The sequence below is a fragment of the Panthera onca genome, chromosome A3, assembly GCF_046562875.1.
Source record: "Panthera onca isolate mPanOnc1 chromosome A3, mPanOnc1 haplotype 2, whole genome shotgun sequence".
NCBI classification, from domain to species: Eukaryota; Metazoa; Chordata; class Mammalia; order Carnivora; family Felidae; genus Panthera; species Panthera onca.
The window spans coordinates 92,166,329-92,178,445 of record NC_138341.1 but is presented as its reverse complement, the minus strand read 5'-3'; the positions used below and the strand labels follow the sequence as shown (position 1 = coordinate 92,178,445).

Here is a 12,117-nt window from a genome sequence, read left to right as displayed (position 1 = left end):
GCGGGCTAGCGACCCGAGACGAACCTGAACGTGACCACGCCCCCGCCCCCACGCTCATGTGACCTTCTGGGGCTGGCCCAGCCCCGCCCCCGCCGCACCGTGAACACCCTCTGAGATGCCTTCGCGGTCTTCTACGCAGGCGCAGATTTTGGCTCGCGGCGGGTGACGCAATCCCGCGCGGACTGAGAGACTCAGGCCCTAAGCGTACGTCGAATCACGTAACTTTCCCTGAACGGCCTCCGCAGTCGGACGTGCGCGCGCAGCCCCTCCCCCAGCCGCGGGAGGGGGCGGGGATGTCTGGGGTGGGGCGGGGCCTGCGGCGACCAATCGGCAGCGTCCGCGCTGGTGCCGCGCCCCGCCCAGCCGGCCGTCGGTCCCCCGGGGCCTGGTCCGGCAGACGCGCGGTGGCTGCAGCGGCGGCGGCGGCGGCGGCGGCGCCGGCTGGGAGGTGAGTGTGCGGCCCGCAGGCCCTGCGGGCTCCTCGCCCCAGCTGCTGCCTCCCGACTTGTCCGCATGCGGGGAGCGGGCCGGCCGCGCGTGCCCTCCGGGAGGAGCCGCGGGCCTCGGGAGCGCAGGAGCCAGGGACTGCCCGGAGTCGGAGGTCCAGGCCCGGTCACGCGGGCGCCGTGGACGCCCGCGGCCCAGCAACCACCGAGTCCATTTGCAGCGGGGGCGTGTGTCCCTCCCTCGGAAGTGTGCTGGTCGGAGGGGCGGAGGAGGCGGGGGCGTCCTCCGTTGGAGCGCGACGCCCACCCGGACGCGGCTGGGCGGGAGCGCCGCACCCTCCCCAGTGCGGAGGGGCCTCGGAGAGCCGCCGGCTGGAGCGCGATGCTCGAGACGGAGGTGCGACCGGGTGCCATCCAATTACAGTGGGAGATGCAGCTGTCACCCAGGCCGGAGGATTCCTGTCGCCATGATCACTGCCTTTCCTTCCTGTGCTCAGACAGGATGGGAAATCTTGCTCAGAAATCATTTTGTTGATAGACTCAGAAATTACTATCAGGCCGCCTCTATGTTCACACGTCTGCCCGAGGTGCCGTTTGGCAGAGGTTTGGGAAAGTGGAGGGCTGCTGGTGAGTATGGGCATCATGCTGAGCAAGCCCTCTGCAGCCATTTCTCCCAGGCTGGGGCTGGAATGCATGACAGTCCTTGGCCTATTGTTCCCCCCCCCCCTTCCCCCCAACACCATAACTCTTTACCTAGGCTTATCGGTATTTTCAGGTGAGTGCTCAGGCTTCCTGGATGTTCTTGTTACAGTTGAACTCTCAGAGGGCAGTCTTTTTTCATGTTTGTGGGGGGCTGGTGTTTGTAGGGAGCAAATTGTAGTGCCAGGTACTGGAAACAGTATCACTGGTGGGAATAGAGAAGTGGAGAGAGGTCAGGCTGGTTTTCCAGGGAAAATGAAGACAAGTTCTGCTGTAGACATGCTGAGTCTGAGATGACATCTAAGATCTGGCTGAAGGAGGACAGGTACTTTGGATGGGTGCTGGAGATTTAGGAACTAAAACATACTGGGAAGAGGAAGGGAGATTCAGGAGCATAAGCTTTCTATGAGAAGAAAGCACATAGTCAGAGAGTGTGAGGCGAGAGTAGTGCCAGTCAAGCAGAAGTGACCCATGATGGTGTGGGGTGCCATGGAAACCAAGGAGAGAAGACCTCTGGGTGGGGGTGAAATCTGCAGCATCCACAGCTGTGGAAAAACCTAGGGAGGAAAAGCAGCTCTTTGCATTTGGCATGGCTGAAGTGAGGGGCCTGCTGAGCAGTTTCAGTGCAAGTCAGTTCCACCAGGCCAAGCCTCAAACCTCAGTCTCAAGGTTTACCTTGTTCCTCTTCTGTGAAATGGGGATAACAGCAACACCCAGGCCTAGGAAGCCAGTAGCAAGTAGCTTACAAGTCTCAGGTGCGCTTGTAAGCACTTGACATGCTTGTACTCACTGAAGCCTCGCATGGCCTGGCAATCTTGTACAAAAGAGCAGACTGTATGTAGTTTAGAGAAATTAAGTTACTTGGTCACTAGCACAGCTCCTGAAAGTATTCTCATAAAGTGATAGGAATTCAAATTATGAGGTGTTTAGGGGTGCTGGAAATGGCCATGGATTATGGACTGCTTTTCCATGAAGTTTTCCTCATGGAAAGTAGTTATTTAGTTGGTTGTTTTCAAAGGCAGACATGATTCTCTAAGATTTGTTCTCAGTGGCAGCCATGTGTTTTGTTTTAATTATTTGGTTTCCTAGTCAAAGAACTAGACATTATTGTTGCAGTAAATTCTATTACAGTTTTGAGGTCTGGGTCTATAAGGAAGGTAGAAAATGTTCTAGGTATGCAAGTTCCTGCCAGAATATATTTCATTAGGCCTCACTTTCGTCATTTATGGTTATCCCTGGGAGAAATCTTAGTATTATTTCTTTCATTAAATATTATGAGGGTACATCAAAACTTCACTTTAGAAACCCGCTAAGAAGTGGTATGATTTGGGGTCACCTGGGTGGCTGAGTCGGTTAAGCGTCCAACTCTTGATTTCGGCTCAGGTCATGATCTCATGGTTCGTGAGTTTGAGCCCTGCATTGGGCTCTGCGCTGACAGTGTGGAGCCTGCTTGGAATTCTCTCTCTCTCCCTTTCTCTCTTTCCCTAGCCTGCTCATGCTCTCTCTCTCAAAAATAAATAAGCTTTTAAAAAAACGTGGTGTGATTTATATCTTTATGTGAGGAAAGTTGGGTTTTGGTTGTTAATCAGCTCCTATCCTCTAGAGAACTGAAATAATTCTAATTTTTAATCCTTTTGCTTTAGTGGTTGCTCATGCATGAATAATTCTTGCTTCTGTTTTCAGAGCTGTTTTTGGAAAGAAGAAACATGGAAAGTGGTGCAGTTCTGCTGGAATCCAAATCCTCACCATTCAACCTTCTGCATGAAATGCATCAGCTGCGCCTTCTTGGTCACCTGTGTGATGTGACTGTCAGCGTGGAGTACCAGGGTGTCCGTGAAGAGTTCATGGCTCATAAGGCTGTGCTGGCAGCCACCAGCAAGTTCTTTAAAGAAATGTTTCTTAACGAGAAGACTGTGGATGGTACGAGGACTAATGTCTACCTAAATGAAGTGCAAGTTGTTGACTTTGCTTCATTTCTTGAGTTTGTCTACACTGCGAAGGTACAGGTAGAGGAAGATCGGGTGCAGCGAATGCTGGAAATGGCCGAGAAACTGAAATGTCTGGACTTATCGGAAACTTGTTTTCAGTTGAAGAAGCAGATGTTAGAGTCGGTACTTCTGGAGTTGCAGAACTTCTCCGAGTCACAGGAGGCAGAAGGGAGTAGTGGCTCCCAAGCCACCATTGCCCCTGACCCCAGGGCAAGTCCCACCGTGGACAGTCCTCTTGCTAACGGCCTCGGGGATTCCTCAGATCCCCCAGCAGAGACAATCAGCAATGGTGTGTTGCCAGATATGCCCCCCAGGAAGTCCAAGGAGAAACCAGACAAGAAAAAAGATGCAGTCAAGCCTCCCTACCCAAAAATCAGAAGGGCCAGTGGAAGGCTGGCTGGAAGAAAGGTGTTTGTGGAAATCCCTAAAAAGAAATACACAAGAAGGCTCCGGGAGCAGCAGAGAAGTGCCGAGGACAACATGGGGGACTACTGCAGCCCCCAGGACCCTAGCCCGGATGCCATGGGTGCAGAAATGGAGCCCGTCACAAAACATGAAGAATGTGGCACGGCAGTGGAAGCAGTGCAGGTGCTGCCAAAAGTGGGTGGCCGGGAGGACGCAGGCCGTCGGGAGGAGGACGAGGACGAGGATGAGGAGGGTGAGAAGAGGAAGAGCAACTTCAAATGCACTATCTGCGAGAAAGCCTTTCTTTATGAGAAGAGCTTCCTGAAGCACATCCGGCACCATCACGGAGTGGCCACTGAGGTGGTTCACCGCTGCGATACGTGCGGCCAGACCTTTGCCAACCGCTGCAACCTCAAGAGCCACCAGCGCCACGTGCACAGCAGCGAGCGCCACTTCCCATGTGAGCTATGCGGCAAGAAGTTCAAGAGGAAGAAGGACGTCAAGCGGCACGTGGTGCAGGTGCACGAGGGTGGCGGCGAGCGACACCAGTGCCAGCAGTGCGGCAAGGGCCTGAGCTCTAAGACGGCGCTACGGCTGCATGAGCGGACGCACACGGGCCACAAGCCGTATGGCTGCACCGAGTGTGAGGCCAAGTTCTCTCAGCCCTCGGCGCTGAAGACCCACATGAGGTAGGGCCATGGCCACCAGCTGAAGCCGCTGCAAGGGTGCTTTTTACCTGGGATGCAGCCTCTTGATGTTCTGGAGACAGGTGTCGAGAGATCGAGGTAGTTCCAGGGTTTGACCAGTGTGGCCACATCCAGAACATTCTGTATCTTAATCTGTGCACTCTAGAAGTTGGGGGGCTGCTTTCGGACCTCTGTGAATTCTCTTCCTGAGTAGAGGTGTCTTTTCATTCAGCCTTCTTACAGGTCCCAGGCTGATGGCTGTCCCCCTCGCCCTGTGCCCAGTGCCAGCACAGAAGCCTGGATACCGAGCCCTGGCCCACCCAGCCAGAGGCCACTGGGAACACCAGGTCTACCAGTCTGGTTCTGCAGCCATGCAGGCCAGGCTATCCTGATCTCAGAGTAGCCTCTGGAACTTACAGTGCCACCATGCTTGAGGGGCAGTTGAGCTTATCACCTTCATTGCTCTTTTCCTGACTATTTATTTAGAACTTGGGCCTGTGACCAGCTGGGTCCCATGGTCCCACTAACGACCTCAGTGAGAGGCCATTTAGGGCTTTAAGACATTCCTCTGGTCTTAGGTGTTTGTTCTCTGGGCTTGGAAAGTGTGCTGTTGGTTAGCCCAACCTCCAGAATCAGGACAGTGTTTTCTGTTCATAATTTCTAAAGTGTAGGGTGGGGTACACCAGTTTTTAAGTAGGTGTCCTTCCAGGCTTCACTGTTTATGCTTGAAATCCAGACAAGCAGTTTCTCCTGTAGTACAGACCTGCCGTCAGGCCGGGGCCAGTCTTTGGGGCGGTCACATGGCATTCATTGTCTTTTTACTCTATGTGAGAAGTTTAAAAATTTGGCTTAGGAAGTGCTTAGAGAGTTGTGGTCGATGGCTACTAGTTGGGAAACTAAAATGCTGAGGTGTCCTCCTCGGAAACCAGGCTTCTTCAGCATTTTGAGAACCATTCTTTCTGGCCCGGTCATTTTTGTATATGTGCTGCCGAAGCGAGCACTGGCCCGGTCATTTTTGATCATGTGGTGCTTTGTCAGCCGTGGTCCCCAAGGTGTCTGTGGTTGATCACTCTCACGAGGAAGCTTTATACAAATGTGGCCCAGCACCATTCAGTAGTTAAGAAAGCGTGCAGAGGTGCGTGTCTGCCAGCCATGCAGTGTAAACCAGAGGGCGGTGAGGGGCTGTTCCGCGCCCCTCCCCCCGGGGAAGTGTGGCAGCCTGCTGGCCCCTGCTGGAAATGGATCTGGGGACAGAGGTCACGGGCCTGTGTCTTTCCACTTAGGCCATTCTCATTCGGTCTCTTGGAATAACCACCTTTGCAGGCTACAGTGGAAATTGTATTGCAAAGTCGGCTTTGAGATACATCCTAAGTTATCATCTGAATGTTGTACTTTCAGAATTCATACAGGGGAAAAACCTTTTGTCTGTGATGAATGTGGTGCAAGATTCACTCAGAACCACATGCTGATTTATCATAAAAGGTGTCACACAGGTAAATACTCAATGCTGTTGTGATTGAATGTCTTTGTAGCTGTAGAAGAAACTGCCATTTAATTTAGAAGTTGGCATCTCCCAAAGTGGTGCAGGCTAAGGCCATGATATAGCTTTTCCATCTCATAAGTGAGCAAAAACGAGTAAATAAAATATGCCTCTGCCCCTGGTGCTGGCGTGCTTGAGGTAGCGGCCTGTGCACACTGGGAAGTGGAAGGTGGCAAGGGAGTCTTACATATGATGAGGTATGAAACAGTTCCTAGTGTTTTAGCCCAAAATTCCATTTCTAGGAATCTGTCCTGAAGAAATTGTTCAAAATATGGGAAAAAACTATATGGTGTCACCCACCTACTTGCTCTTTGTAATAACAGAGCATTGGAAACAACCTGATTGTCCATCCACAAGGAAGTGGTCCAGTAAACTGGTAAATCCATCTCCTGCCGGCTCCTGATGGGGCGGCTCTCAGGGCTCTGAACGTTATGAAAAACACCTGTGCCCGGATGTGGACTGGAAAACGCACAATTATGCATACAGCTAATCCCAGCAACATTGAAAACCTGCACATAAGAGACTAGATGAAAACAAATTTCTATGATGTATTAGGTAGTGGGATTATCTCATTTCTATCTTCTAAATTTTTGTGATGTGATTTTATTATGTGATGCAGAAAATGTAAGTTGGCTTTATTCAAATTCAGCACAGTAATGCTGAGGTTCAGAACCTTGCTGTATACAATACAGAATCTAACTATTGTATGCTGCTGTTACCATACTAACCCAGTTCTTTCTTACTTGCTTGCATTTTAAAATGTTTATCTCTAAACACTGCCATATGAGCCTCAAGTTCAAATGCAGGTGAAGCAGAGCCAAGGCATTTAATGATGTGAATTACTGAGACTGTGAAATGAGAATCAGTGCCTCATGGAAGATTGGGGGTGGAGGTGAGGTCAGGCTATACTGAATCATTAAATAAGCACTGGTCATTTGATGAAAATAGTAATGTATTTGGGTTCTGTTAAAGGCAGTATTTTTATTTTGTTGTTTGTGAAATCAGGGGCACATCTAGTAATCAGATGCGTTTGATTTGTGGGATTAAAAGACTCAAATTATACAACATGAAGTGGGAACATTTTTCTCCTGTTATGTACTCTAGTCCAGGTTGATGGGAGTTGCTGCCTGAGAGCAGCTGTGCATATGTAGCCATGTAAACTTCCTATCCTCCCAAGGGGGACTTTTGCCCTGATAAAGTGCCAGAGGAGTGCTGCTTTGCAAAATCCAACAGTTCCCCCAAACAAGTTGTAAAATTTGTTTGGAATGACTGAATTTCCAAAATGTGGGCTGACTGAATGATCTAATTCTAGGCTAGTGGAATCCTTCTTGGGATTTCCAAGTGTATTTTACGTGAACTTTCAGCAGATAGCAGACATCTTACACAAATAGGTGTTTTATGACAGTTTTAACTAGAAGATGTAACGTGCTGCCCAGCACGGTGCTTTCGAGTTCATAGGTGATCTAGAGTGTGGGCCAACTCTTAGAGTGTTCTGGTGCCTGTATCATTTCTAACTTTCTGTTTTATCTTTTCATGTAGGTGAAAGACCTTTTATGTGTGAAACATGTGGCAAGAGTTTTGCTTCTAAGGAGTATTTAAAACATCACAACAGAATCCATACTGGATCCAAACCCTTTAAATGTGAAGTTTGTTTCAGGACTTTTGCCCAACGGAATTCGCTCTACCAGCATATTAAAGTCCATACAGGTATGGCTGGAATGTAGCCAGGGAAGGGAGTTCAGTGTGGCAAGAATAATATCCCAAAGGTTTTAGATTCACTAGAAAATCATTTGGAGTTGAGCATTATTTTGTGTGTTGTGATAGCATTTTTAAATTTCTGAGTTTCTAGTTTCTGCCTCTGACAAACTGAAAAGGTATGAATGTTTGAATGTGTATGTGGATATGTGGACATTTGAACTTGGGGTAATGATCTACATGTTAGTGTATACACACACGCACAAATTCAGTTTCAGTGGGACTTGGAATTTTATATTCCGTTACTGTGGAAAACAGGTGAATTTCTGTAGATGTAATACCAGCTTTTGGCTTTGGCTCTCTTTGGGTGTAGGCCATAAACTCCTGTTATTCGAGGGATAGATTTGTACTTGTCAGTCGACTCTCCGGTCGTTCCCAGCGCAGCCTTCCTCCTGATGCTTTCTTTTTTTCTTTTTCTTTTTTTTAAAAGTTTATTTATTTTGAGATAGGGCGAGCAGGGGAGGGGCAGAGAGAGAAAGAATCCCATGCAGGCTCCATGCTGCCAGCGCAGACCCCAATGCAGGGGTTGATCCCAGGAACTGTGAGATCATGACCTGAGCCAATATCAGCTGGACGCTTAACTGACTGAACCACCCAGGCGCCCCTCTGCTGATACCTTCTAGTGGGCATGATTCCAGAGTGTATCAGAATTCAGTACAGTAGGCTGGAGAGATGAACCAGTGGTTTTCTTCTCTTCTGCCTCAGGGGAACGTCCTTACTGCTGTGACCAGTGTGGCAAGCAGTTTACCCAGCTCAACGCTCTCCAGCGTCACCATCGCATCCACACAGGGGAGAAGCCGTTCATGTGTAACGCGTGCGGGCGGACGTTTACTGACAAGTCCACTCTGCGGCGGCACACCTCGGTAAGCAGTACTGTAGCTTCGGAATGACAAATCTCTGGGCCCCACATACCCTTAACTCTAGACAGTCAGAAATGCTGGTCATCATTCCATAAGGTGGTTATAGAAGACAACAGGTCTCTCCTTTTCAGGTTTTCTCTTCAGGGTGTACATTCCCAGTGTGAATGAAGAACTGAGTTTCAGGACTCTAAAGGCACAATCTATGATAAGTACTTCCTAACAGTAACAGTGGTGGTAGAAAATGTTTGGCTATTAGTGAAAGGGTATTTTGTTGTGGTAGAAGCAAAATTAAGTTGAAAAGAGACCATTGTTTTAAAAGATGTACTTGTTCTTGGGGCACCTGGGTGGCTCAGTCAGTTAAGTGTCTGACTTCCACTCAAGTCATGATCTCACGGTTCGTGGTTTGAACCCCGCATCGGGTTCTAGGCTGAATGCCTGGAAGCTGCTTCAGATTCTGTGCCTCTCTCTCTCAGAAATAAATAAACATTAAAAAAAATGTAAAAGATGTACTTGTTCAGAGACACGTTGTGATTTTTGTTTTGTGTTTGATTTGTAGATACATGATAAGAATACTCCATGGAAGTCTTTCCTTGTTATTGTAGATGGCTCACCCAAGAATGATGACACACACAAGACTGAACAGCCGGACGAAGAATACACACCATCCAAACTTTCAGATAAATTGCTGTCTTTTGCAGAAAATGGCCATTTTCACAACCTAGCCACAGTCCAAGCTAGTGTACCTGCCGTGCACGAGAACAGTTCTGCAGACACGGCTTGCAAGTCAGATGATTCTGTGGTGTCTCAGGACGCTTTGCTGGCCACCACCATCAGTGAGCTTAGTGAGCTGACTCCACAGACAGACCCGATGCCCACACAGCTTCACTCTCTGACCAACATGGAATGAAAGCTTGGAGTCACCTGCCAAGCACATCCTACGCTGCGTCTCTGTGTGAGTGATCACTGTACACAAGTTAGCATCGGGGGCTAAGACCAAGAACTGTGTGGGCAAAATGGGCAAGAATAGCTTCTGCACATTTTCCTGAATCTCTGCTAACTTGCACGTCTTTATCAAAGCATTTTTAGAGCTTTCCCTTAAAAATCCCAGTCTGCATGACCTCAGCTACACTTGATCAAGAAACAAGGCAGTTAACATGACCTCACTTAATCCTGGTGCAGGTTGTATGCATAACCGTTCTATTGCTTGTCTTGATGTGTATGAAGTTTGGACAACTACATAACTATAGATCCAGAGCCCTGGCCCAGCTCATAAAGTTAGTGTTGGTGGTCTCCCTCGTCTCTCAGCCTGCCTTACACTTCAGTGTGGGTTTATTACTCTGATACCTTTAGGCTATTAAGCTGAAATAAAACTGGGACCATGTTTTCAACTCTTTCCTATTGAACTGAAGCAAGTCTGATTTGCTCTGGGGACCCTTGAATGGGACTGAAGAAATGGACAGTTGCATCCATTCCCTTCCACCTCTTGTTTTGTAGGCACTGAAGAAGAAATGACAAATTGAACGCTTGCAGAATGGCTTAGTATACTCTCTACTCACAGCACATATGCAGCTAGGAAATTGGTCCTGGAATAACTGCTAAAATGAAATGTGGCTGGTGGGTTTCATTCCTAAAATCTGATTAGGTAAAAGCTGTCCTACCAAAGATTCTAGCAGCAAATGGTATAGTTGTTTTGCAGAGGTGTAAAAGATTAAGCAAGAGGATTTAGAACACTTGAAACATCATGTAGTCCTTTTATTCACAAGTAGCAATGAGGTGGTCTGGCACATCTTAGAACACAGAGTGTTAGTATTTTTTGCTAGGTATTCTTGACTGACTCCGTGATGTTCAGAAACCCAGAATTTCTCATTCATGTATCAAGCGCTTGCCACAGGAAAGTAATTCCCAGAGTTTCCTTGGGAGCACGTGAGCATGTAGCAGAAGGGACCAAAGGTTTGGAACTCATCTTTGATTATGCCTTAAGAGTGGATTGTGAAGAACCAGTAACTTTGTCTTATGTGCTTCTGAGGCTGACTCGTGCTGGCCTTTTGCTCAAAATGAATTTGCAATGAAGATAACTGCTGTATTTGCTAAGCCTGATCCTTGGTTCCAGTGGCTTGGGTATGTTGCCACACGCTAAGTGCTTTGATTCACGTGTAACCCTAAACATGCTAATTTAAAAAGAGAATCCTGAAGAATTCTTTTATTAGTTGCTATTTTTCCTACATTTTAATTTATTAAACTTGCTGTGAAAACATACACACTTTCTAAGAGAAAGGCAGTTTATCCTGAGTTCCAGAATGAAATCACACCTGCACTATGCCAGAGACTAATGCAGGAAGACATTCTCCCTAAATGCTTACTTTGTTCTAACTTGTGACATGTTAAACACGAAAGCCACTCTGAGATGTTTTAGGTGCTGATAAAATGTTTCACACTTGCTCTTGAAAATCACAGTACTGAATTTTCAATGATAACGTGGTTGTGTTTATAGAATAAAAGTGATGTCACACAATCAATTTTGTTCTCGGTAAGAGAATGAGCCTGTCCAGCTGATGTACTGTTTCATGGGATAAAGTCATCTTAATGAGAAGGAATTTAAATAATAGATTATTTTGTTACCTACTGGAAGAAATTTTGTCTTGAATTTGTTTCTTTAGAAATTCTACAAAAAGTCATTTACTGTGTTAATAAATGTTTGCTTTGTAAAAAGTTTTGCAAATCTGAAGTTTATTTCCGCTGTTAGAATTTAGGCTCTGTAGAAATAAGATACTTAATTGAAACAAATATTTTCATTTCATGGGTAATGAAATTCAAAATCAGGGCCTGTAGTCCTAGGATTCGTCTCTGTAACTATCTGCACTGCATATGCACTCTCCACGTGAACACCTGGCTGTGAGGGACGCTGGCCTTGGCATGCAGGGGTGGTAGCTCGAGCAGCCAGGACTCTGGCGTCTGCACAGAGGCCTCTTCAGTGTGATGTTACAGTTCCCATCACAGATGTGTCTCCAACTAGACCTGTTTGTCTTCCCAGGATGGTAAGGCTGCCTGGGAGAGCAGAAAAATGAAAAAACCTTGTAGAAGATCCAGCACAGCAGGATTTGTGGGGTGTTGCAATTTCTTAACCCAAGTACAGTCTTGCTGGGAAAAAGCAAGGCTACCCTCTGAGTATGTCAGTCCCAAATGCGTGATTAGGAAAGTGTCTTGGGTGCTGGTGCTGCTTGTCCCAGAGCATCATGAAAGGTGACCAAGGGGATGATTTATTGCCTTCCCAACATTTGTGGGAAATACTCTCAGTGCAAACTCCCAAGCACTCTGTTGCCTTTGCTTTTACCAAAATTTGCTGTACAGAATTTGAAAAAGAAAGCCATGTGGTGGTGGTGGTGGGTGGGGAAGACCTTTACACTAAAGTTGACTTTAACAGAAATGTGGTTTTGCTATAGGTGATAATCCAACAGATTTGAGTGTAAATTATAATTTAGTTCTAACCCATTAAAATCTTAAACCTTGCCACACCACGGACATTTTCTGAGACCAAATGAGTACTTGTTCCCGAACTTGATGGTGTTCATGTTACTTGGAAGTTAACAGTATTATTTTGATGGGGAATATAGGGCCTGGGCACTCACACAAAGGGCCATTTGTACACCTGTACCAAGGTGGGCGTACAGAACTGGGCAGGCTACAAACGGCTCCAAGGGCCACCTGGCAGATCATCCTAGCAGAACCCCAGAAACCATC

General features: G+C 47.4%; 1 protein-coding gene across 2 annotated transcripts; it reads left to right on the top strand.

Annotated features, from left to right (window-relative positions):
• Positions 1–305: 305 nt before the first annotated feature.
• GZF1 (GDNF inducible zinc finger protein 1) lies at positions 306–11,088 on the top strand. 2 transcript variants are annotated; one of them, XM_060610857.3, is made up of 6 exons: positions 306–448; positions 2,829–4,227; positions 5,623–5,717; positions 7,304–7,471; positions 8,225–8,382; positions 8,936–11,088. In XM_060610857.3, the coding sequence occupies exons 2-6, from the start codon at positions 2,852–2,854 to the stop codon at positions 9,284–9,286; spliced, it is 2,148 nt and encodes a 715-aa protein (XP_060466840.3). In that variant the 5' UTR covers positions 306–448; positions 2,829–2,851; the 3' UTR covers positions 9,287–11,088. The 2 variants fall into 2 exon arrangements, with proteins under 2 accessions (XP_060466840.3, XP_078300431.2); XM_078444305.2 differs by having other exon boundaries at positions 342–448; positions 8,982–9,212.
• Positions 11,089–12,117: the final 1,029 nt, after the last annotated feature.

Excerpts from the sequence above, each read along its gene's own strand:
- GZF1 (XM_060610857.3), top strand. The coding sequence starts at position 2,852 with ATGGAAAGTGGTGCAGTTCTGCTGGAATCCAAATCCTCACCATTCAAC. Across the intron at positions 4,228-5,622 it reads GCGCTGAAGACCCACATGAG|AATTCATACAGGGGAAAAAC; the intron begins GTAGGGCCATGG and ends TTGTACTTTCAG. Across the intron at positions 5,718-7,303 it reads TCATAAAAGGTGTCACACAG|GTGAAAGACCTTTTATGTGT; the intron begins GTAAATACTCAA and ends CTTTTCATGTAG.